Source organism: Pundamilia nyererei, unplaced genomic scaffold (assembly GCF_000239375.1).
Source record: "Pundamilia nyererei isolate P.nyererei 1_Seehausen unplaced genomic scaffold, PunNye1.0 scaffold00132, whole genome shotgun sequence".
NCBI classification, from domain to species: domain Eukaryota; kingdom Metazoa; phylum Chordata; class Actinopteri; order Cichliformes; family Cichlidae; genus Pundamilia; species Pundamilia nyererei.
The window spans coordinates 61,490-88,052 of NW_005187533.1; the positions used below are offsets into that span (position 1 = coordinate 61,490).

Sequence of the window (26,563 nt, forward strand, 5' to 3'; positions counted from 1 at the left end):
GCTTGTGAAGCTCGCACACAAGAATTTCACTCACATGTGCTGTACCAATGTACCTGCACATGTGATGTGACAATAAAAGTGATTTGATTTGATTTGAATGATGGGATGGTGCACAATAAAACTATCACTGATAGTAACGATGCTATCCAGGTGATATGAATATCAGTCAGACAAAGGTGAGTTTTTATTAAGGTAAATATAAAATTGTGACGTGACTGGTGATACATTTTGGGTTTGGACGTGACTCAAAAGGATTAAATCACTAGACGGCTGTGAACTACGCATCACGTCATCTCTGATGGGTGTCACTAGGCTGCCCGTTACGCTGCCTGAAGGTCCTAACGAGATAAACAAATTGGGGTCCTTCCTCGCGATAGGCTAGCAAGTCGAAACGGTTTTCAGACTCACGTTGTTTTACAAAACTGTGGGAAAAATTCCTTCAGTGTAATCTGAGTAAAGTGTTTTTAGTAATGTTGATAAAAGAAACTGTTCTTCCGGTTTGGTCATTAGTAGCCTAGCTAGCCCGGTTGTATTTGTTTTTTTCTTTTTTACCGTCGAAGGGTGTGTTTTTTTTTCGGTCGCCGTCGTAACGGGGGCAACGTTAGCATTAGCGAAGCAAACAAGCCACCTTTGAGACTTATATAACTTCACTTTTGGTATTTAGTCAAATAAAACACGAGGTGAGTTTACGAGAAGTGATGTTATTAGACAGTGGACCCACAGTAATGCGAGGTGATTCATGTGTAGCGTTTGTTAGCATTGTGGGAGCTCACCTGTACTTACCGTTGCGTTACAGCAGGACTCATAAACAAGTCATACTTGTGGTAATAACAAGCTAAACATGTGTCGCCGTTTTAGTAGAAACAAGGACATTACCCGCCTGTTAAACGATTCGCATTTAATCAATTTGTTTTGGGGATGTTTTTCCACAGGGGGGCGTTGATGAGCAGCAATGTCTGGTATCGCTCTTAGCAGACTGTCCCAGGAGCGCAAAGCCTGGAGAAAAGACCACCCTTTTGTAAGCATCTGTCATCTGCAGCAACTTCATGTCCAGTGTTTTTTTGAAACTAACTGTTGTGAGTGTTTCTAACACAAACCAGACTCGGGTTGGCAGCTGATGTTTTACGTGTCATGTAAACCACAGGGATTTGTTGCTGTTCCCACTAAGAATCCAGATGGGACCATGAACCTGATGAATTGGGAGTGTGCCATCCCAGGGAAGAAAGGAGTAAGTTACCTGGAGCTGGATGTAGAGTAGGAAATAACCAGCAGGAGGCCTTCTAAGATGCTGGATTTTAAGCACAAACTTTGTTCGCACACACATAAAATGCAAACCCCATTTCCTTCAGCAACTTTATTACCCAACCTGTCTGCACATTAGTACCAAACCGGATCACACTGAGCCGTTTGCACGTGCCCATGCATGTAAGCACCAGGAATCCTAGTTCAGTGAGAGCAATTACAGTCTCCTCTTTTATTTGTCTGAAATCTCTACATGTTCTTGTGTTTTTGATAAGTAGAAATCTGTGCTATGCTTTAGTATAACTACAGTTTTGTATGCAGGACAGAAACCTGCTAAATTACAGGATGTCTTCATTGCTGATCAGATACATTTGACACAAAAACTGAGTAATGTGCTTCTATTCGAGGTTCTCTTTGGAAGTACTACACATAGGCTAAATCATCAAAACAACTTCAAGCCACTCTTTTCTCAAATAAAAAGTAACATTGCTTTTCTTCACAAGCTTTAATAGCAAAACTTTACAGTCAAGAGTATTATAAGTAGTGGCGACAATTACTGTGATGGTAAAGTTAGTGTTAACATCTATGAAATTATGCTTTTAAAACATTGTATGTATTTTTCTTGTACTCCCAAAGAATGGGGATAAAAAGATGAGCTGAACGAAAACGCCAGTTTAGAAATTTGTTTATGCAGTTACTTTTGTAACGCTGCTTTGCTGTTGTTAAATAACCTTGGTATGTTGTTAGTTACTTTGCTTACACAGTTGTTTTCATTCTTCTTCGTTAGACGTTGTGGGAAGGAGGACTGTATAAACTCAGAATGCTGTTCAAGGATGACTACCCTTCATCTCCACCCAAATGTGAGTACCTCTTATCTCTTCTCCACTCTCGGTATGTAATAATAATAACAATTTAACTCAAACAGCACCTTTAAAAACAGGGTTTACAGAAGCGAGTGAAAAAAGCAGAACATTAAATTCATACAGAAAGTCACACATTAGAGACAAAAAGAGAACAGGATTAAAGGAAAGTTTATAGCCATGGCACGAAACACTGCAAACAAATAAAATAACTTGTAGTTTTCCTTTATTTGAAAATATAAAAGCTTTTGTAGCAGAAATAATCCATTAGGACAATGAAAAAGATACATGGTTAGAAAAAGGACGGGCTCGGTGTAATGTTTGATGTTGGAAAGTTACAGACAGCCGAAGCAGAAACGGTAAAAACAGCGTCGGGCTACGAAGCCGGTGTGGTCAGTGAACTGCTTTGGTCAAAGCATGACTCTAAGATAAATAACTATCATCTCTACATATAGAAGACAGCGTCATGTTTTTAGTCACAACATAAGATTTGAAAGTGTATAACCAAAGCTCAATCCCAGAATTCCCTGGTGTCATTGTACTGTTAACTTCTGAATCACATGTTGTATATTATATGCCTGAATTTCCCTCTCTGATGTTAGGAAACAGTGCTACGATAGCGCTACAATCCCATGATTTACTCAAAGGCCTGTTTTTGATCTCTGAGACAAAATTAAAGGAAAATAACACTATTGTGTAAATTCACTTTCACACAGCCTCTTGTGATTTTAGTTCCAAATAATGATGGTTTCTTATAGTGATTCTAATGTATTTTGTGGTCAGTGTCGTCAGTGTTCCCGTGCTTGATTGTACGACTTTGTCTTCAATAATTTGTCCTCAGGCAAGTTTGAGCCACCGATATTCCACCCAAATGTCTACCCATCAGGCACTGTGTGTCTGTCCATCCTGGAGGAGGACAAAGACTGGAGACCTGCTATCACCATCAAACAGGTTTGAAGGCTCCTGTGTTCATAGTCCTGTCCTCCATACTTCACCGCGAATGCAGCTTTGTTTTTGTGACTACTCCAATTACTTTCACAGTGTTGGAGCATAAAAGGAGGGCATCTGTAATTTCTCTATACAGCCCTCTGTTCCTTAGTAATGATTCAATTCAATGGCATTGGAGTTGGCTGCTTTGCTTTTAAGTTATATGTATTTATGGTTGTATTGCTGTGTTTTTTAGATTCTTCTGGGAATCCAGGAGCTGCTGAATGAGCCCAACATTCAAGATCCAGCACAAGCGGAAGCTTACACAATTTACTGGTAAGTGTGGTTGTTTGATTTACTCAGTGGATCCTACAAAAAAAGAATCAAGAAAGAAATTATTTATTTTTATTAAGCAATGTTGTGATATTATTAAGTAATGTCATGTGATTTGATAGCGACATGATAACTACTAACAACCATATTTGCTTTTTACGTGATTGCGGTTTGCAAATTAGTCTGACAAGTGACTGATCCCCAGAGATATACATTCTTTTGGGGTTGCATCAGGAGGGGCATCCGGCGTAAAAATATCTGCTAAATCAAACACGGAGAGCTACCCGCTGTGGCGACCCTTTGTAAAGCCAAAAGTCGCCTGAAGTTGAAATGCTAGCTCTCTACATTATCAGGTGTGCATGTTTAACTGCACCAGCCTCGTTACAGGAAGAACAGGCCTCTATTTGCCAAAGGTCACTTATGTATTCAAGTTAAAATTAATATATTAACACTGTTATAAGCTTTAAGGGGAAATCACACCTGTTTTTTAAACAGTGATGTGTTATTAGTGTGGTTGCAAGGCTGTTGTATCACTTTCTTTTCGTTTGATCATTCAGTCAGAACAGGATGGACTACGAGAAGAGGGTAAGGGCGCAGGCCAAGAAGTTTGCCCCCACATAGAGCGGAGAGGTGGCCTCGACCCGGCCTGAGCAGCCTGAACCGAGAGCTCACAAACAGGTGGCAGGCAGCACCTGAAGGACCACTCCAATAAGAATCCACTTTTAAGTATTCTAAATATATTCTAAATATATTTTTTGATACAGGCTACAAGTGAGCCTGTTTTTCTTTTCCCTTCTTTTGACAATTCAGTAATATCATACATTTTACCTGTCCTCAAAAAAAATCCAGTTTTTATGCATTTTCAGTGCATAACTGATAATCCTGCTGTCAGTATGACATTTGTAATATGTGTACTATCCATATCCAGTTTTGGTCATGCCTCGAATAAAACTGCGTGTGACTAATGTGCTGACAGAGCTGTAAAAGTAAGACATCATGCCCAACCCACTCAGTGTGATGTTCAGCAGAGATTTGCCCTTTTGGTAACCTTACACGCTTTATCAAACCATCAGAGGCCAGGAGTACTGTAGATAGTGTTTCATGAATGTGGGCTCTCACTGTGACAAAGCAGAAGCACAACAGGAGTCTGACTGTTCTTCCTTTGTTCTCTCTGCCCGCTGTTTCATTATCATGACAAATACACAGGCATACCATCTGGCACAAAGCACTTAAAGAAAACTGACAGTGACCCATCAAAAACCATCTAAAGGTAAATGCACCTAAAAGACAATCCTGGCATTTCTTATGTGCTCAGCTAAGCCGTGCACTTAGGAGAGTAACAAGAAGCAACAGGAGGGGAGAGAGTGCAGACTTCCACCAAGGCCACTAAAAGTATTTGGAGAGTTTTCCCAAAACAAGTTTGATAGGGATCAAATACCCCCTGTTGAACACTGAAAACATAACCTCCATGGCTTGACTTTGGAGTAATAAGGCACTTGAGTCAGGCCTTTGGTTCTTCCCTTGAGCCTTGATAATCTGTTATTGCTGTGAAACCACATGGTGTTTAAAAAAACAAACAAACACCTGAAATAGAAACTGTCACCAAACCAAACTTTACGCCCATCTGACATCAGTGTGTCATCACCTTCCAAACATGCTGTGTAGAAAAGTTGCATCGTAAAGGTTATAAACTACTGCTGTGTGTTTGTTTTTGGCCCCGTCCACCCAGTTATTTTATGCCACAGTGCTCACAAAAAAAGTCCAAACTCAAGTCCACGTGGAAAAACTGAAGCATCCTCATTGGAATGGCCTCTCAGCCAGCAAAGAAGATAAATGAAAGTGCACTTGAGAGTGAGAGATGGCCTGAGATATTTTTCTTTCTTTGCCTCTAAATATATGAGTGCATGTACATAATATAAATAACGGGAAATTGTGGAAGTTATGTTTTATATTGTTTTAGCCAGTTGACATTTGTGTGTGGTATTATAACAAAGAACACATTAAATGCATCAAATTGTGAAATAAAATCAAAGAAAAACATTTCTTTTGCAGATCTCTTGTTTTTCTTTTTCGGGGAACGGGGGGTGTCTGGCCATTTATTGTCTCCGTATTTATGAAATTTGTTATTTACTAGTATTTTAATTTGTATTCATCTGGCTTTAAATAAAGGGAAAATCCAGCATGAGGTTGATCTTTGAGCCCTTGCACACCTTTGCAGCCATCTCCCAGACATGGATTAGCTTGTAACCATCACAGGCTGAAAGAAAAATGCAGTCTACTGAAAAATGATCAGGAAAAACTGAGCTGTGGTGCTTTAGTTGCCAGTCAAAGTTGTTCTTTGGAGATTTGAAAATAAGTGCCTAAAGGGATTATACAGATTCCAGCCCATCTCATTGGTTCTCCGGGCTCATTGCTGCTTGCAAGGATCGTTACCACTACAGTTCAAAGTGAATCTGGAGCACAATTCCTTTGCAGACCAATATGTTTTTCTTATTATCATCAGAAGATGAAAGGGTGTAATGTCCTCGGATGTCTTGCATGATATTCTTAAGAAATCTAACACCTTTTGTTTTGCTTCCCCTCTGCTGTGTTTTTTTTTTTTTTTTTTTAAATTTATCTCTGAATGATCTCATCTGACCAAAAAAGGAATCAAAATGTTGCGAAGCGGTTTTTTTGTTTTCTTGTTTGTTTCTTCTGACCACACTGCTACAGGTTTAGGGCAGTTAAAAGTTGAAAGCTCTTATCACATCGCCAAGTTTGTCCTGGATCAACCTTGTGTCACCTCACCTGTGGCAGCTTGGACCACTTTGCGCCTTTCTTTCCTGCTTTGAAATGCATTCTCAACTACCAGAGGTCTTTTCACATCTGAGCTAAATTTATGTTAAGCACATTGCTGCCAGTTACGTGGTTAACTTCTAAGCATTGCACAACCTGACCTTGGACTGAATTTGCTGTGATGTCCATTGCTGGGAAATTGGTAACTGTCAAGTGTTTTCCACTTGTGAATAATCTTTCTCACTACAGTATGACCGACTTCACGTTGTTTGGAAACGTCCGTATAACCTTTCCCGCGATGATGGGCAGTAACAGTTGCTTCTCTATAATCATGGCCGATGTCTTTCCTCCTAGCCATTGTGTCAACACAGTTGGATATCCCTGTGATGGTGTTGTTTCCACATCATAACAATGTTGGTCCAGGAGAAACTGACCAAGGACATTGTGTAATCTGTTAACATTAGCCAAGACATTAGCTAATTAGCAGACTCCACCACACACACATTGCAAAGCCAACATGATTGGTCAGTTGCAATGTTGATCCTGGATCAGCATTATTATGATGACCAACACGGGGGCATGAAATTCACCCTGTTAACACACCTGAATGCTCCAGAACAGCAAACTGTCGAAACCTCTGCTTTTATAGAGGCGCTCCACTTGCTGATGATTGCTGCTAATCAAGTATGTTTGATTAGCAGCATCTGGCTGCTACTCACCCTCTTAATTCCCGTGTAAGCAGTAAGGTGGTACTTTTTCACACCACTGTATGAGTATCAGAATAGACATGTCCACTGCAATGTGCAACAAACCGAACTGCCTGACACACTTGCTTATGACTCATTTGTTTTCCTGTATCCATGTTAATGTTTGACCAGCATTTAGAAAAAAACCCCAACACATTAGCAAAAGAGTGCGGTCTTTCTCAACTGAGGTCTAACTCCAAGGTTTGTTTAGTGTTAGCAGTTTGTGCTGACCATAGTGGTGGTGGTGGGGGGGAGTCCTTTGAATTTCAGTGACTTTGATCCGTTCACCACTCCTAGACGATCAGAAGATGGTGAAATAACATTATTTCTCTTTTTCTTGCTAATGTTTGCTAGCAGAAATTAATTTAAGGATTTAATTCACATAAGAAAATTATCCAAACACTTCTTTCATCTTCTTCAGTTCGGCTTTCTGTATTTTTGTCAGAGCCACACCATACATCACAGAAGGGCTCCATCTTTTAAACCTTTGCTTTCACTCTTGCTGCTATTCTCATGTTAACACTCATCTCCACCCACACCCACTGTTGCTTTGCATAGTTGACCCCAGACTTTTAAACTGATCTACCTTCACTAACTACTCCTTGGCTCTCCACTTTTCACACAAATGTATTGCTTCTGCTTCTCTCCAGGTTCTCTTCCAAATACCGTTATCTTAATATCTTGACATGCCAAAATCCGACGCTTCAATGGAATGAACTAAATCTCTTTAGGTGTAGGATATATATACGTGAATATATATATATATATATACGTGAAAAATTCAACAACCTACCAGTTGATATTTTTTCAGTCCTCAAGCTTTAGATACACGTTGATGGAACACAAATATTTTTTAAGTTAGTTAATATCCTTAATGGCTTTCTGCTTGTAAGGCTGCTAAACTGCGATTTTACCTTCAATCATTTCAGAGTTTCGACCACAAATTATATCCATGTCATAAGATTCCACATGACTAGTTTTTAGTGGTGTTACACAGGGCTCTGCCTTGGTCCCCCTTATATTTATCATTTCTTTTACCTTTAGTTCACAGTTGTAGGTAATTTGTCATACTTTTTCATTCTTATGCTGATGACACACAGCTCTGTCTCTCCACTAAGTCTAGTTCCACTTTCCTGCCTTATTCTCTTACTGAATGTTTACGGAAGATTAAATTGTGGTTGTCAAATTAAACAGTGACGAAATAGAGGTTCTTCTGGTAGGAACTGTTTGGGATATATGTGATAAATTCTGTCTGTGCATGACTTTTCAGTTTGCTTACTGTGCACGCAGAGGTGTCCATGATGCAAAAATCTTCATCTTGGACTCCATCCACAAACATCTGGAGTTCCCTGACTCCTCCGCCAGACTTCTATTTGCTGATCAGCGTTCAACACTCTGCAGCCTCATATCCTGGCCACTAAACCTTCCTCCCGATTTCACCTGGATGATCAGCTAATCCTGTGGATATTGGACTTTTTGACCAACAGGACTCAGAAAGTTTGGGTCAACAACTCTCTTTCCGGTCTCCGTTCCACCTCCACTGGCTCCCCCCAGGGCTGTGTGCTCTCCCCCTTGCTCTTCATCCTCTACACCGATGATTGCAGATCCACACAGCCCAACTGTCACCTGGTGAAAATGCTGACAAGACAGTTCTCCTGTCACTGCTGACAGGCCCCTCACAACACCACGGGCCCGCTCTGCAGGAGTTTGTAGAGTGGTGTAACAGCTCTAAACTTGAACTGAACATGAGCAAAACCAAAGTGGTGGTGACCTTCTTCAGTAGGCAGAGGGATCTGGCTGCTTCAGTCACCACCACCATCCATGGGAAGCCAGTGAAGGTAGTTGAGGAGTACAAATACCTGGGAACCATCTTTGACAACCTCCTGAAATTCTCCAACAACACTGAGGAGATTCTCAGGAGGTGCCACCAACGGCTATACCTCCTTAGAAAACTCAACTCCTTTGGAGTCAGCACACCCATCATGATGACTTTTTACTATGCCTTCCTGCAAAGCATCATGACCTTCTCCATCGCCTTCTGGTTCCACTCCCTCAGCCTTCAGAAGAGGAACAGACTGAAGAAACATAAACTACTCTACACTCTTTTTATACTGTCGACACTTTACTCACTTTTACTCACTTTTACTCACTTATTCACCTTTCAGTCACTTTAATTTTAATACTGTGTAATTTTAAAACTGTGTATGTACTCTATATTGTGTGTATTTATTATCTCACCCCTACTGCCTGTTTATGCCCTGTCCTTATCTTCAACGTCATGCTGCTCTGTTGTATGTTAATTGCCCCTTAGGGATAAATAAAGTCTTCCTGATTCTGATTCTGATTTTCTAATCTCTCCTTCTTCTTTCCTCCTTTAATGAAGCACGCATCAATATCTCCACTTACATAATATTAATTCACCCATTCATGACAGTGCCTCTATTCTCACTCATGCTCTGCATTACTTGATTAATATAATTCTGTCCTCTCTGGGTTACCGCACAAAAAACTGGTTCAAAGTATGTGGCTGCTTGTGTAACCAGACCCTCTTCCATAGACCATATGTGTGATAAATGTCACATTAATTTTAAGTGTCTGCTTCTTATTTAGTCTCTCTGTAACCTCACACCTTCATATCTCTCTGATCTTCTGCACAGTGGCACTCGTACGTCCCGTATGCTGAGATTATACTGCCCTCTTACCAGACCACTGTGGGCTTCACAGCTGAGTGGCATGTCCTGCACCACATTTACAATATTGGCTTTAAAGGCAAGCCTTTAACCTCCTAGGACCTGGCGTCCACATATGTGGACATCACATTTTAGGTTATTTAGACCAAAATACTCAATTTTGCTCTACAGGGGCCTGATATCCACTTACGAGGACATTATACTGCTACTGTTCTATCAAAATTTTAAACAAATATTTTCATATGTGGCGCTTATTTTTCTTAAAAACAAAAATAAGGTAAAAAAAAATCTGGTAATTCTTTGTTTTTACATTCATCAGGCCCCAATATGCCCAAATATCAAAGAGAGTTTAAAGCCCGCTTATTCTGTTTGATTCTGCATTGTTGTTAATTTATGAATACTGTGAGTTTGGTATTTAATTAATGTAAGATGTCCTTGAGTGTGTTCAAAGGTGCCTATAACTATCATTTATATGATAATAATACATTATTATTGAAAATATTTTTATACTATCACCTGCATCCTTAGATTTAAGTCACCATTTACTCATACACTTAAAATTCTAGCAGGTCCAAATGACTGTCTTAGTCAGATATTCTCTTAATTATGTTACACAAAATATTCTGTCCTTAGACTCCCCTGTATCATAGTAACTCCTCGCTGCTGCCCTGTGATTGGCAGACCACATCTGTGGTAGCGTCACAAGACAGATGAAGTCGGTAGAGACATTCTCTTCCTGTTCTACTTTGTCGCTTAACATATATTTATTTGACCTTAATTTTCTAATTTTTTTGGTCTACTATTACACTATTTTCTATTTTTAATATATCGTTTGTTTTGTCTGTATAACAGAAAGAAACAGCAGCTCACCAAGCATGTGATGAAAATGGTGAAAAGAAAAAAAAGGGCACTGCAAAACGAGGTCCTGTTTCCTACTCTGATACCACAACACACACACCAGTCTTATGACTCACTGTAGGTTATTTTGGAGATGATGCTGCTTGCACTTTTAGCATGCACAAAACAGAGATAAATATTGCGCTCGAAATAAAAGCTTAGTCAGGGGAAGTTCTGTAATATCCCGCTCAATTAACATAAGTTATTTTAGTTTGCAGAACAAAAGCAATATGATTCATGTGCATATAAAGTAAACAAAAATGAATGAATAAAATAACCGCTTATATAAAATGCAATCCCAATTCATATTATAACTTGGAGAACTGGGTCTGTAAATGGCAGTAGTAGCTAAAGCGGTTATTTGGCTCTTTGTGTGATGTGTAAAGGCAGTAGAATGGAGGTGGTTTCAACACAAACCACTGAAACTTGTGTTTTTGTCACAACCTCCTGCCTCTCCTGTCAACCCAGACCTATATAATAAGTATCTGTAGTAGCAATCTGATCCTTTACTACACAAAGATAGGAGGTGGAGGGGTCTCTTTGAAGTTGCATATGCTGACTAGACAATGCATAAACTGTCAAATTCAGCTCTAGCTGAATGTGTTAAGTGTGAACTGATCAGCAGATAGTACAGCTTTCATGTCTGAGCTCATCTGTTATGAAGCCTGTGTGAAGCTAATTTGACATTTTTGCAGAAGTTTAATGTAGATACAAAATGTCATCAGTTCACTATGATGAATTAAAAGTCCAGTGGTTCATGCTTTCAGTGTGTAGTTCCGCGTTGTGGTGCCATGTTCCCTTTTACAGAGAATCCAGCATTGCTAGCTGCTAGCTCTGGTTTATCACAGCAAGCTAACATGTTTTACGTTTTTTTTCTCTGTTTATTTTAAGTTGCATATCAATTTTGTGTATACACACACACACACACACACACATATATATACTTATATATGTGGAAACTACACATATATACACCATATACATATGTAGTGCATGAATTCTGACAGGATTGTGCTATCTTTGGCCCAACACACTGGGTTGTTCACTTGATGGAACTACAGATAAGAGGGCACTTATGCTATCTACCACATTTGTTTTGAACATTTGCAACTTATCTAGTCTTTGGCCCCACACGCTGTTGTTCATCAGTGAAATCGATAGTCCAAAGCTTGAATAACACTGCAGCACATTTACCATCAATGTCTGGAAACATCTGTTAGTTGGGGATGTTTTGCATGGACCCTGCATTTTTTCCCTGTCCCAACAATATCAAATATTTCTCCCACAGCCCACCAGTTAGGTTAACTGGTGAGTTTAGCTCTGTTAAAGCATGTACAATAATGCTGTATATGAATGTATGCATCTGCATAACTTTGTGCTGAACATTGGGGGGGGGGTGTCACGATCGCTGTCTAAATAAATAAATACATCTGGATAAATTCCAAGATGATCAAACATGCAACTATTTTGCTGGTAATACCTGAAATGAGTAAAGAAAATCAACAGCCTATTTATGCCAGATAATTCATAATTTTATTGGGGGGGGTTATATTAGTTGAGTCTGATTGTTGGGGGGGATGAGTCAATAAATGATGTATTTCTGTCAGTTAGGAGAACTAATCTTGAAACAGTGTTAACCCAGTAGTTTTCAAGAGCAGCACTGTGCTTTGTTTTATAGAGCTGTAGGGTTCGTATTATGAGTATACCCTCACTTGTTATTCTTCTCACCTTCTCGCCACTGAACATTTCCCCATTATGGTTGTGGTATGATGATTGTGTTGCCTTCCGAGCACAAACATCTCTATGGTCTTTTCGACGACTTCCTGCCACAGGCACAGCGGACTTTGACCTTTCAGTGAGTGTCATATACGCTCACCAACCCCCCCGCTCCTTTGCACATTTAAACCCTCCCCTGCTCTCGTCTCGCTGGTTCTCACTGATGCCGACACCTAAGTAACTGCAGGAACCCGTGGCGGCTGCATCACGCCATCACCCTCTGGCCTACTACTGCAGGCCTAAGCCCACTCAGGCAGACAAAGTATAGCTGAGTTCAAAAACACTGTGTCGCAACAGTTGTAATGTTCTGCATGAAAGTTTTTTTGTGCGTGTGGTTTGTAGGCCTATATGATTAGTATAAAGGCAAGTTACACAATGGCCTCCGATGACCTTTAAGACAAAGATAAACAAAAACGTTCTGCAAACTTAAATTGATCTCACTGATTTGGTTTGCACAATCACTGTGCTCGCAACCTACAAACCTACAAAAGTTTGTGTGTCTTGTTAAACAGGAGATTCTCTGTTTCTTTTCTTTTTTTCAACTTTACCTATCACGTTTAGCTTGTTTGGTATTGTTTTTATATATTTCGGATTTTACTGGCAATATGCACAAAGACAAATTCTGGTTTCTTACGGTCACTTTTCTTGTGACAACCTTTTGAGGTGCAAATTATCCAGATTGTGCTGTATAACAAGTGATGCCCTTCCAGCTCGTCATTTTGTATTTCTAGAAACTCCCTTGCTTACCGTTTTGCCCCATATCACCATTAACAACTGCCACATAGCCCTCGCTGTAAGGGTTAACGTTTGACACAGTGAGACGGAATAACAGGTGGCCTTTGACTACAGAAATGCCTGGTGGCCACTGACTGAAGAGCTGTCTGCTGCTTTAACTTTCAACCTCCTTTACTCTCTGTCTCTTTGGAAGAACTTCAGTATGTGTCTGCAGCGGTTGCGGCTGTAACAGCAGCGGTTTTCATGCACAGCTTCTCGCGTTTGCATTTTTAAATAACCCCACGATTCTAAATCGGGTAGCTTTAGCCTATATAATCCTTTGAATGTCCTTTTTAAGATGAGTTTCATTGACATAAACCACTTCATAGAGCAATTCGCGAGTTTCTCTTTATACAACCCACTTTACAATTGTGATTGAAACAGGATGTGGTTGGATTTCTTGTTTTCGGTACAATTATTATTACCTTAAACAAGGCAACGGGGCCTCAGGTAGCAGTTGCAGCTGGTGGTGAGCAGAAGGAGGTGTTGTACAACAAGCCAAGCCCCCACCGCCCCCACCACCACCATCATCATCTCACTCTCCACCCCGGCCCATCGTCTCTCATTATCACTCACCGCTGCACGAAGCTTCCTGTAAGCCCCTGTAAGCTGTGGTTTCAAGTGGAAAATATCACTGGGCACTTAAGAGAAGAGGGAGGGGTGAGGAGGAGGAGGAGGCAGGGGGATGACTGTGAGTGACAGAACGACAGCACCAGAAAAGACGGCGATGTTCAAATAGAAAGGAACAGAAGGAAATCTTCTCGTCAGTCCAAAAGAGGAAGCAACAATGTGTTTCCTGACCACCTGCTACCAAGACTCATGAGGTAATTTATTACTTCTTCAAACATTTTTTATTAGTCCTGTTTAAGGGGAAGGGGGGAAGTTACTATGTTAATTAATAAAAACAATCATTTGCTGATGTAATAATTTTAAAGTACATACACACAAACACAAGTGTGTCTTTCAGCTTGGAGTTGATGATTTTTTACTGTACTGGATAGTTTTAGAGGGTTTTTGGAGTCAAAATAGCGTGATGGGAAGATTCATCTCTTTCAGGTCACATAATGTTCCCCGAGGTTTTTTTTAGACTGGTTTGTTCATCTTCTTTCATTTGTTTCATTAGCATAAAGCCACACACACTGCAAAGTATGAAGTCAGCTACTGTAAACTAAATAAGGTGTTGCTTGCATTAACAGTATGGCTTAGAGGAGGTCCTTACTGTAAAACACAGTTGATATATTGCCACAGCTTTTCAAGCTGTGAATGTTGCCCTTCCTAGAAGCTTTGTGGTGATTGTATTTAGCTGACTTCCAGGTCTAAGCTGGTGTATTTACAACTTTTTATTCCTCTCGCCCTTCTAACGCTCAGTGCATGACCGCTCTTCTCTGCCTACAGTCATACCACATTCGCGACGATGGAGGTGCTGCTGTGCTCACACCTCCTGATAGTTATCATTTCAGTGCATGCGGCCCACTCCCACAGACTCTCACATGGTATGAGTGTATATATTTGAGTGCACACAGAGTTCAGTCTAATCTGAATGTAAAGTCTCGTGATACTGATAAAGCAACACTATCCCAACTCCTGTGTTCTGTTGTGTCTCTGTTACTCAAGGACTTTCCTGTGCAAATGACTTTCACAACAATGTCAGCTGCACGCTGAACAGCTCTGCCGTGGGTCCCGGTGCAGACTGTTGGCTTTCGGGTGTGATGATAATCTGGACACATAGCAGTCCTGCCCTGTATATGTAAGATATTTCTGACATACTGAAAACTGTGTGTATTAGTTGGGGGACAAAGGTTTTAATTTTACAAAAAGGAACATCATGGGTCACAGTTTGGCTAAAAAACATCAGTGCTAAGTGAAGATTTTGCCCTTTTTGTGTCCTTTTCTCATCTAGCCAAAAATGCAAGCTTGAACAACATGAGAACTCTCTGTTTGGCTGCAGTATTGTCTTTGAAAACCAAGTAAGTATCGGACACATGCAAACATGGCAAACTGGATTACTCACACAAGTTCTATCCTCATTGTTTAATGGTTTATTGCTTTCTTCCAGACTTTAAATCATTTGAAAAGACTGAACTTTAGTGTGAATTGTAATGGAGTGTTAGTGGAGGCCCTAATAAACTATCGCCCAGCAGATTGCAGTGAGTAGCTCTGACTTCTATTCAAATTGTTGTTGATACACCGCACAGTTGGAATAAGTTACAACGATGGATTAATAACTGCAACAATTACCAACATTTAATAATCTGCCTTGTTTGTGCGTCTGTGTATGCAGTTATAATGAATCCTCCAAGTGCTCCCAATGTCAGCATCAACGGCACAGACCTCTACATAACGTGGAGCCCAGGCGAAAAAATCTTATCGTACTTGTCACCCCTTTACTTCCATATCCAGACCAAAACCAGTGACCAAGATTGGACGGTGAGCATCTACATACATGCAGCAACAGAGCTTTTACACAAATTACTGAGTAAATCAATAAAGCATGTGCAAAAGTACCTCATGGCATCCAATGATAGACTTTTTTTTCCATATTTAACCATATAATGCCATTTGTATCATATTTGCCACATGTTCATCAATTTCTGAGACCTCATCTCATCAACATTAGCAATACTTGCCATGATTTCAAAACGTTATGGACAAAACTCTTCTTTTTTTGTCTAAAATTAACATTGTTCTTAACTAAATGTTGCTGAAAATGCCCAATGTATGAAATGAAATAGAAAAAATATATAATAAATAAATTATAAAAATATATCATAAACAACATGATACAGCAAAACATGTTTTGTAGATTTTGTTATAAGGATTATTAAACATCTCAGTTCCAAAAGAATCAGAATTTTCTGGCTATTTTTTGATGGGTTGGGTCTTAAAGAGGACTTGAGCAAAGTTTCCCAGGCTTTCTCAAGATTTTTCAGGCTTTTGCTTTGGACATCTTCTGCTTCTTCATTCATTTTAGTCCAGTCCTTGTATTTGATCATGTTCAGATGAATTTGGCACAAAAAAATGTTTTAAATGGTGTATTTTAGGCACGTTGTTGCCAGAACCCTGTTACAAAAACACATCAGATAATACGGTGGGACAAGAATAAAACCAAAGACTCCAAAAAGCCATAAGCTTAAAAAACTGATAAACGTGTAAAAGCAAAGGACAAAAGAGGAAGTTGGCAGGCCTAAATACTATCTGCAGTAGATGAAGACATTCTTAACAAAAGGAAAAAGGGAGAAAATTTGAAATTTTTAGATTCAAAAAGGATGTATGGAGGAGGTGATCTCTAAAACACAGCGGAGGCTCTGTCGTGGATTAGGGCTGCTTTTCAGCCCATGGTGTTGGAGATCTTGTCAAACTGAATTATCAACAAAGAAAACCACCATCAGGGTTTGATTCACCATCAAACACCACCTGGAAAGTGTCTGATTGATTTGTCAGCATGACAACGATCCCAAACACACTGCCAATGCAGTAAAAGCATACCTGATAGAAAAAACACACACAATGGAGCATCAGTCATGGATTGGCCTCCCCTGAGCTCGGACCTCATCCTGACAGAGAACAGAATAAAAGGCAGCAAACATCCAAAGAAGAGCTTTGATTGTCCTTTAAGAAGCCTGGAGAAGCATTTCTGAAGACTACTTAAAGAAATGACATGAAAGCTGCCTAAGAGAGATCAGACTGTGAAGAATAAAGGTGGTCGTACCAAATACAGATTTTCAAGCTGGTTAGAATTATACAAATACCTCATAACTGATTCTACTTTCAGTTAAACCAAAATTCTTTGGAGACACACCTTTATTTTGACCCTGTCTTGAATTTTCTATTTTTCAGGAGGCCAGAGATTTCAAAACACCAGACAAAGAGCTGAGATTAGCTCTGTCTGAACTAAAAGGGCACGGGGACGTCAGAGTGAGAGTTAAAACTGAAAGATCTGGATATAACGGCCACTGGAGCCACTGGAGTCCAGCGTCATCCTGGAAAGTGAATTCATCGGACAACCTTGGTAACAACACAAACAGTGTAAATGGTGAGCTTATCTCCTGTCAGTCTTAAAAGCATCACAGTTCAACTTTTTCATTGGGAAAGGTCAACTGAATATGTATATTTGTGCATGTTCAGTCTGTCTGCTCTCTGTTTCAGAGGGATTTAGTCTGTCTTCACTGGTGAAGATGGGACTGTTCGGCACCGTGTGTTTCATTATTATTGTTGTGCTGGTCGTTTACAAAAGATGCAACACCAGGGGGTGAGTAAGCTGTGACTTTGGCTGTTATCGGAGTGCACATATGTTTGCATGTATGCGTGTATATCTACACACTCTGTATATCTGATATACGCGCTCGACCCCATGTTGTTTCAGGCTGCTCGAAGGGAAGGCAGTACCGAACCCTTCAAAGTATTTCCAGTCGCTGCACTCTGTCCACGAAGGAAACCTAAAGGTAAAAATAATAAATGTTCTCGACTAACAATCCATTTATCAAAATATCCAGCCGCAGGCAACACAGACCGCTTCACTGCAGAGGTGTCAACACACAGCAAGTAGTATATTATGTGGTATTCATGGGACCTTTAACTGTTTAAGTGTGAGGTGCTGTTCGCTGGCTAAATTTGTTCACTTTAGACGTGGATCAAAACAACATATAAGTATATAATGCAAAGGCCACGGTGTTAGTTTATGACCTGCTTCTCCTTCTCAGTAATGTTTATTAAATGAAGACAATGAAGTTTGATTAAAATGATAAAATGTCATAAAGTTAGCTCTTCATCAAAGGTGCTGATTCCCACAGCCCACAACAAAGGGAGAAAGACCTGAACCGCACTCCCGTCAGTTGTCTGTGGCGATGGGTTTGGATTCCCGCCACACCTGAAATAGTTTGTAAAGTTCTAGTTTTCTGCTTTCTGGCACATTCGCCAAGATTCAACCAGTTAAACTGTCACTGCGCATGTTCACTCTGGGCTACATCATACAAACTGTAAGGCTGGTATCCCAAAAGAGAACTGCTGACATCCTTTTATGGGAAAAAACGAGTAATACCATCACAGAAACATACGCACAACTTCAATTCTGCATTCAAAATCTCACACAAACTTCTACTGAGCAAAGTAAATACATATAGCATTTAAATAAATGTGAGTCTGAGCATCCAAAAAGCACCATATTTCATAAAATAATCATTGATGCATACGGATCATTAAGAATGAGACATTTTTAACAGTTGTTCTCAAACTGAACAAAACGAGAACAGCATTTTTATTATTAGAGCAGTTTTTCCCCATGGTGCTGTAACTGTCTGTCTGTCCTACACATATGCTTAAACAGTGAGTGCAGGTACCAAGAATCTTGGATTGCAATTGGTTTGAAGCCTAATTTCTGCAATGAAAATGTGAAATTCAAACAATTTGAGGGGGGAATTAGAACAGATGTTAATGGCTGCAACAGTGGGAGCAAAAGATAAGTTTTCCTAATCCCTCCTGCTCCGTGATTTTGACCCTTGTTCAAGCAAAATATTCTAAAAATGCACTTAAGCTCACTCGTGAAACCTGTCCTTACTATGCAAAGTGCTAATTCACCTTTCAGTTCATGCGGAGTGTGACGCACATACACACATTCTGATACTGTTGTGTGATTCTTTGGGTGAATATTACAGTCTGAGTGTTTTCCCCCCCACAGAAATGGCTGAATCCGCTCTCAGTTTCAGAGTCGTTCTTCACAGCACAGCCCATCGACCAAATCTCCCCCGTGGAGGTGTGTGAGGACTTTGATGTAGTCCCATCCACCTCTCCCTCCTCCAGCTCCAGCAGCGCCCTGCTTCACTTCCAGAACTCAGACACCAGCGGCATCGTCAACAATTCCGCCTCTTCGTCCATCTTCTCCAACCGGAGCTATTTCACCTCCAGCTCCTCCGGTGGCTTCGCGTGCATTGACCCCACCCCGGCCTACTTTACCTACCACGATGATTTTCACCCGTCCTTCTGCCCTTCGCTCTGCGGTTTTCCAACCTACGAGAGTTTGAAGAGGGAGCCGCAGAGCCCAGACTCGGGCTTCGGAATCGAACTTGAAGCTGACAATGAGGAAGAAAGGTACATGGAAGGAGGAGAGCAATTTCTCTTGGATGATCACAACATTCCTTTCCTCATCCTTCCTGTACGCTTTCCTCCACACACATGCCCCGCCTTCTCTCCTCCAACACCTCCCAGCCTCCTTGTTGAACCACAGATGTCCTCTGACAGCCATCAGGAGGATACACCCATGACAGCTGCTAGCAATGATAGCTCTTCAGCCTGGCTCGTGCCTGGCGCCATGTGCAGATCTTCCTCCATGCCCGTGGAGCCCGGTAAAACCGGCTACCTGACACTGAAAGAGCTGCAGGCAACATTCAGCAACAAATCCATCTGAAAAGTTGCGATTAGAGTTTCTGTGCAGTCAATTAAAACTTCTTCTGTTTACACAACAAACAAAGTGTAACTTCTAGTCTGACAAAGAAACGAATTCCACGATCGCCTACATGATTTATTCGTGTACGAGTTATTTTGCAGACATTAGAGCACAAAAGAAAATGCAAAATTGACATATCAACAAAGATGTTGAGCACGAGCGGGATACACGGCAAATCGCCGTGCAGTTTTGATTACAAGTGCCTAAATAAGTGCCTGAATGTGTTTCAGCATGGCTGCTGAGTGCTTAGACTTGCTTCCAGAAGCAAAGCGTTACTTTATAAAGCTTTATGGCAAGTGTGCCGGCAATCACCCAGTGTAATCATGGTGAAAGCGAGCGTAATACTCTTTCTATCCTTTCCTTCCATCAGACATGTAGCTGTATAGCTACTGAATGCTAGTGGTGAATGTATTTTTGTTGGAAAGCTCCCATTCAGCAAGCTGATCTGAGTTTTGGCATTAAGGAGCATTAATAAAGAAACAAAAAGCTACATAGGTCTAAGGGGAACTCCAGTGATATTTCTTTGCCAATAAACTATGAAAAAGGCCAATTTTATATAACATATATAGTCATTTAATCAGCTGTTGCTATAAAAGTAGAGAAGCTTTCCTGTTTACATGCTAATCGGTTAATGTAGGTTTCACTTTCACACTTCTGGTCTTTTGTTTAGATGGTTTGGAACCTATAACTGGTATCATAGCAAGAAAAATATGCACATAAATCAGTGTTTCTGACAGAGCATGCTAACCAGCAACCTACTCCTGAAAGCAGTACAACGCTGCAGAGTTAACCAGCATGTAGGCTGCTGCGGGGGCATCATTTAGCCTCATACTTAGCATCTCATCATCATGTCGTACTTTTAGAAAAAAGCCTTAAACAAAAAAAAGTATAAATGCCACAACAACACATAAATGCCCTTTTAAAGTTTGCTTTTTATTACTTTAAATGAATTCCAAATAATCAAATAGTATGAGAGTGCTTTAAAGCTCCTATTTTTGTTTTGTTGTTAGACAGAAAATGATTTGTTGCTGCAGGTTGATTTTGAACTTTTGAAGTAGTGAAATGTTCTTTTTTTTTGGTGACGTATTGTGTGTGCTTATTATGGTAATCATGATTGATGCCTTTCGGCTGCATAAAATTGAAAGGGAAGGGACCAAGTCTACACCAGCAGTAAGCATTATGTTGATTCGAGTTAACACTGACCTGTTGTTGAGAAAGAAAAAAAAAAGGCAGCTGGTTTGCCTCTGTGTTGTTTTTAGTGTGTATTTGCTATTGTGCTGATATAGTCTTTATTCTTCTGTCTGTAATGATGAACATTTATAATCACTCAGAGCTGACATCTGCCAATAAATCTAAATAAACTTTACAGAGTGAGTAATTGTGTTTGTGCTTACAGTACACGCTTAGCAGATCTGCTAAATTCATTGGACTGCTCATTGTAGATTTGTGTAGTGTAAGCCGTTGAGGTCAGTGTAAAATGTCGCCTTGTCTCTACGCATGCAGTATGTTTCCATTACGCTCAGTGGCATCTGTACAGACGCCAAACAAAGTAAAAGCTCTAGTAGAAATGGGTCACCCTTTGACTTCCTGTGTCTCTGTGGAATGAGGGCTGAGGGGTGGGCATGTACCGACTTGAGAAAGAGTGTGGGAGACAGCCTGTGTGTTTGCACGTTTCTATATATATATGTGTGTGTGTGTGCCTGTGTGTACTTTTGAGTTTTTACATGTCCTGTCAGGTGGTCCTGGTAGCGTATGTGTGAGTGAGCGTGTGTATTAGAGTGTGGTTTGACATTTAACTTTGACACAACAAGCAACATCCGCTCACCTCACACAGAATTTACAATATTTAGCCATGTCAGTGCTGCCGTGCAAGACTCTGCTCCTCACCAGTTTGTCTGCATCAGAGTCACAGCAGCTTCAAACGTATATCAGGGATAAATTACATTGAGCCCACTGATTAAAATACACAGAAAATAGTTGTTTTAAAAAGAGCAATTTGTGTCTGTATGTTTTTAGTGTTGCTCGCTATTAGGTAGCCTGTTACGCTGACCAACAGTAATTCATTATGCAACTAAAGCATCCAATCTATGGTGAAGATACAGACACACTAGAGGCAAATACTCATACATATTGTATTTGCATGAGTATTTATATTTCACACACTGTAGAAAAGGCAACCTGTCACAATATGTGATGATTTAGTAGCATTACATAAAGACATGCAGTTGCACATCCATTCTTTTGGAAAATGATCAAAGAACAATACAAAACAGCACTAACGCTTGGGTAAAACAGGACAGCTCCTTGAATTGATACTGGTTACCCAGTAGTTTTATATCCAGTGACTTTGTGCATGCTGACGAGATTTATGCCCAGTTTATTTTTAGTGTGCATTTCAATTCTCATCTACAGTCAAATGTAAAAAAATAAGTTTTCACCAGCGTCTTTGAGCCCTTACTGCTTCCATGGAAATTAAGAGATTAAGTAGCAGCCGGGTGCTGCTACTAATCAAATGCATTTGATTAATTGATCATGAGCAAGTATGAACAAATCTGCTGGTTTGGAGCATTTAGAAATGCATTAATGCAATCCCACAATCTTCCCAGGAGTGGACGTCTGAGCAAATTCACCACAAGGTCAGACTGTTCCCACGAGCCACATCTCAGACTCTACAAACCTCAGTTACCGTGTTAAATGTCAAAGTTCGTGACAGTAGACTGAACAAGCGTGGCTTGTTTGGAAGGGTTTGCATGGATAAAGCCTCCTTACACAAAAACATGGCAGAACAGCTTTGAATGTTTGCAAAGTTGCATCTGCACAAACCACAAGACTTCTGGAACATTGCCCTTTAGCCAAATGAGAAAAAAGTCAAGATGTTTGGCCATAACACACAGCACCATGTTAGGGAAAAACCAAACACAGCACATCAGCACAAACACCTCACACCAACTGTTAAGCACGGTGGCTGAGGGGTGATGATTTGGACACCTTTAGTCATTCTCACAGCAGACTCAAGGTGCTGCAATGGGCCTGTCAAGGTCCAGACTTCAACCTGAGTCTGAACGCTGTGGTTGGGCCCTAAGACAACTGTTCATAAACAAACCTCAATAAACTGAACAAATAGTAAAGAAAAGTGGGCAAAAATATCCTCAGCAATGATGTGGGAACCTGATAAAGTCATACAGAAAACCAGTGTTTTGTTGATATTAGAAAACTGACGGAAAAAGAAAAGCGATTCCTTCCTCTCCTTTGAAGTCTGTTGGGTTTTATCGTTTCCAAAGTGTCTTTGTCGTTATTCATTCATTTTTCCACTTTTATTAAAAAACTAAATTTATTTTTATGTGCAGAGTATGCCAGGAGTATCCATTTGGCATTCAGCTAGGAGTCTTTATGCGTTTAAATCCACCTCGCTTCATTAAGTTTCGATTTTCAGCTGGCCAAGATTTTTTTTTTAAAAGCAAGAGAGAAGAGCGAGGTGTGTGCAAAAACATAAACCGAGAGATTGAAAAAGAACTGTAGATTCTGCCGAAAAACCACAGGCTGTTTTGTGTTTTGGATCTAAGCCACAGTGAAATGGGAGGGTGCGAGGTCGAGGTGACCATGTGTTTGACTCTCCTCACGAAGCAGCAACAGAAACCAGCAAATGCACAGGAGTCGTGATCGCGTCCGAGGCCAAACACTTTCTTAACAAATACAACTCGTCCGTTAAACAAACACAGCAGCATTGCATTCCTGCTTTTTAAAAATTGCTTCCCCGTATCGTTAAAAAAATCTGAAAAAACACTTTGAATAGTGATTAAGCGTCTTCTTCTAAATCAATAGGGAGTTTGTTCAAAATAGCAATAGTGAGCTTTGTCACCAACTTTCTTTGTTTTTCCTGAGCTGAACCACAAGAATGCTTTGAGGTCTGAAATTTCAACTCTCTGTTGGTTTTCATATTTGAATGCAGTTCCCCATAATTATGTCAGAATGAAACAACAGGTTTTGCAGTCATCTTCCTGGTTGCCTACACAACTGCAGTCGCTGTAAAACAAATGCAGGTGCTTCCACATAGGTGAGCTGCACGCTTTTAATCCTGCTCTGTGTTGTGGATGAAAGCATCGAGCAGTCAGATTTGGATTTTGTGCGGAGAGGAGACGAAGAGGAAAAGAGCAAAGGGGAGAGACATTGTGGAAAATGTAAATATTATCAGAATACAATGATGTGCAAATCATTGCACAAGTTCCGACATGTTTACAGACTGTTAAAAGAAGATGCGATGCTACACGGTGGTAAACACGGGACTGTCCCAACTTTTTTGAGACTTGTTGCTGCCATCAAACTCAACATGTACAGGTACTTTTCTTTAAACTGTTGCAGTTTAAACGTTTGACACATTTTCTATCTGCATCAATAAATGATGGGTTTACGAGATTTGCAAATAATTGCTAGTAACTAGTAAGCGTGGTCGGTGAACGGTGACACTGAGAGGAAAGTAGGGTTGCAATGCACAAAGTCCTCATTACAAAAACACCAACATTTAGGCAGCAAAATAGCAGTAAGGTCAAATAAAGTATCTTTCATATTTTAAAGTATATTTTAAAGCCGGGTGTGTGTGTGTCTGTGAAGGTTCTCAGTCATCCAGGTCATCGTAGTCTAAGGAGCTTGGAAAGAAAAGCGTCTGGACTTCTTTGAGTTGCTTGAAGACGTTTCACCTCTCATCTGAGAAGCTTCTTCAGTTCTAAGGTCAAATGGTGGAGAGTCCCAGATATAAACCCAGTGGGAGTTTCCCCCCTCTTCTTAGAACTGAAGAAGCTTCTCAGATGAGAGGTGAAACGTCTTCAAGCAACTCAAAGAAGTCCAGACGCTTTTCTTTCCAAGCTCCTTAGACCCGGGTGTGTGTGGTTCACCTGCAAGGCCAAAGGTCAGTGGCATAAGATATTTATCACCCCAGCTCCTTAGAGGATAAGCTGTGTGCAGTAGCATGCTGCTTCTGAGATGCTCTTCCTGCTGCTTGAAAAATTAGAGTTTTTATTTAAGACCAGATGCTTCCAAATAAAATATTCTCTATAAGCAAAAGTCTACAGGAAAATACTTGATGCAGCTATCAGAGAGACACCAAAGTGAGGAAATGTGAGCTGTGCTGGGATGTCAGTGTCTGATTACTCAAAGACTGCAGACACTAAATGAGATGCATCGGCTGATTTCAGATGTCACTCTTTATCAGTCAACAGTGGCCGGAAAAAGCACAGGAATTTTCTGCGGGCGTAACCAACACAGAAGAACGGTCTACCTCAACCCTCGGGCCCCACAGGCAGTAATGCTCAACAGCTGTTCTCATGCCACATGTGCACAAACCATCCCTAACCTCCTCTGACTTTACTTCTAAATACGAACCAGTGCAACAGCAGTAAGGTGCTGATGTTTCATCCTCCTCCACATCTGCTACAATAGATAATGAGGTATTATTATTACTACCATCACTGTTTTTATGAAGGCATTGGTATTCAGGCTATACAGTGGCTAAATGCCTGGTTGAATGCACATAGCAGGGAAGTTAATGGGAGACAAAGACGTTCTTCTTTGAAATTCTGGATTGCATCCTTGTCTTTGGCTAATGTGTGCTCAACATAAAACAGATCACCTTGAGGTACTTCAGGGACTCCACGGGAGTAACTGTAAAAACAAAATAAACACAAATAATTCAGTGATAAACAGTGTTGGGCAAGTTACTTTGAAAAAAGTAATTAATTATAGTTACTAGTTACTTCTTCAAAAAAGTAACTGAGTTAGTAACTGAGTTACAATATTCTAAAAGTAATTAATTACTTGAAAAGTAACTATTGCATTACTTTTAAAAAAACGTTTAACCCTCTGGGGTCCAGGGTATAATTGGCCATTTTTAACTACTTTTAATTTTCCCTCCACATTTCACCTTTAAAAACTATTTACTTTGCCTTGTTTGGTATCATCCTTTTCAGCACAACCTCACGTGTCTGAATTTACAGTCACGTTTTCATTTTGACATACTGTATTAACACAATTGATCTAAAATCAGACAAAAAACATAAAATCCGAGTAGAAAGTTATATTTTTTACTGTAACAACCACAAACATGTTCATTGAATCATATTTCATAACCTTAAATGCAAATATAAATTGTCAATTTTAAAATCCTCTGCACAAGTTTTGCAATAAAAGTTATTTGCAGCCATTTACCTTTTACCTCGATTTTTTAAACAACCATTTCAAACTATTTACAGAACCATCAGCTGTTCTGCATTCAATAAGATGCCACACAAATTATTTGTGCCCCTCCAAAAAAACTATTTCTGTCCACTATAAAGGAGAACATCACAGCCTGATACCTGCAGGTCTGACAGCAGCAGGTGTATCACTCCTGTTTCTACCTGGAGACAGCAGTCGCCTCATTGTTCTGACACGCAACACAAAACTATCCACAACATACACACTAACTACACAAGACAACACATTAACTACACGCTCCAAACACGCTAAACGTCACAAATCTCTCACATCTCAAAACTCGCTCTCTCTCTTTCTGCTCTCTCTCTCGCCGTCACTCCTAACTTCCCCTGTTTGTTTGTTTGTTTTTGTTTGTTTGTTTGTTTTGGCTCATAAGCAGAGAGTGCTTGCTGCGCTGTCCTTAGACAGTAAACGTGACGAAACTATTGAGGAAAAAACGCAGCATATATTTTGTTTATGATGACTCTGGCTTTACGTGGCCTATCAACACAATTTATAAACTGGTGTATGTCACCTTGTTGCTTTATCTTTAAGTGGTCATGTGATTGGCTTACCACGACTACTTTATTCTTCCTCAGTCAAACAGCAGCACTCATGTGATTGTTTTGCCCCTTAGCTCCAGGTGTTGCGCCAAAAAGTGATCGTGATTACCTCCCGCGGGAGCGCGCAGCTGCTTAAAGCTGTAACGTCCAGATTACTTACAGCTACTTCCGTGCAACTGATATAAGATGCTGTAAGCTGAACACAGCTTCGACCGTCTGTTTGTTGAAAAATAGTAACGGACCGCATTTTCTTTATTAGTAACTGTAACGGCGTTGTAACGATAGGAATAGTAATTAGTTCGATTACTCGTTACTG

The 26,563-nt window shown here is 40.3% G+C and overlaps 2 protein-coding genes across 4 annotated transcripts; both read left to right on the forward strand.

The window, feature by feature from the left end:
* Nucleotides 1–341: 341 nt before the first annotated feature.
* Nucleotides 342–4,128, forward strand: LOC102212740 (SUMO-conjugating enzyme UBC9-like). The gene is made up of 7 exons (XM_005743460.1): nt 342–680; nt 933–1,018; nt 1,145–1,228; nt 2,030–2,102; nt 2,944–3,053; nt 3,286–3,365; nt 3,920–4,128. Exons 2-7 carry the CDS (start codon nt 953–955, stop codon nt 3,981–3,983), a joined length of 477 nt encoding a protein of 158 aa, XP_005743517.1. The 5' UTR covers nt 342–680; nt 933–952; the 3' UTR covers nt 3,984–4,128.
* A 9,474-nt stretch (nt 4,129–13,602) lies between these two features.
* il2rb (interleukin 2 receptor, beta) lies at nt 13,603–20,837 on the forward strand. Of its 3 annotated transcripts, none has more exons than XM_005743461.1 (10): nt 13,603–13,844; nt 14,416–14,513; nt 14,635–14,767; nt 14,921–14,987; nt 15,077–15,167; nt 15,302–15,447; nt 16,858–17,053; nt 17,146–17,269; nt 17,384–17,462; nt 18,695–20,837. In XM_005743461.1, exons 1-10 carry the CDS (start codon nt 13,840–13,842, stop codon nt 19,418–19,420), a joined length of 1,665 nt encoding a protein of 554 aa, XP_005743518.1. In that variant the 5' UTR covers nt 13,603–13,839; the 3' UTR covers nt 19,421–20,837. The 3 variants fall into 3 exon arrangements, with proteins under 3 accessions (XP_005743518.1, XP_005743520.1, XP_005743519.1); XM_005743463.1 differs by having other exon boundaries at nt 17,167–17,269; XM_005743462.1 differs by having other exon boundaries at nt 14,635–14,761.
* Nucleotides 20,838–26,563: the final 5,726 nt, after the last annotated feature.

Excerpts from the sequence above, each read along its gene's own strand:
- LOC102212740 (XM_005743460.1), top strand. The coding sequence starts at position 953 with ATGTCTGGTATCGCTCTTAGCAGACTGTCCCAGGAGCGCAAAGCCTGG. Across the intron at positions 1,229-2,029 it reads CCATCCCAGGGAAGAAAGGA|ACGTTGTGGGAAGGAGGACT; the intron begins GTAAGTTACCTG and ends CTTCTTCGTTAG. Across the intron at positions 2,103-2,943 it reads CCCTTCATCTCCACCCAAAT|GCAAGTTTGAGCCACCGATA; the intron begins GTGAGTACCTCT and ends ATTTGTCCTCAG.
- il2rb (XM_005743461.1), top strand. Across the intron at positions 15,168-15,301 it reads CTATCGCCCAGCAGATTGCA|TTATAATGAATCCTCCAAGT; the intron begins GTGAGTAGCTCT and ends CTGTGTATGCAG. Across the intron at positions 17,054-17,145 it reads CAACACAAACAGTGTAAATG|TCTGTCTGCTCTCTGTTTCA; the intron begins GTGAGCTTATCT and ends GTGCATGTTCAG.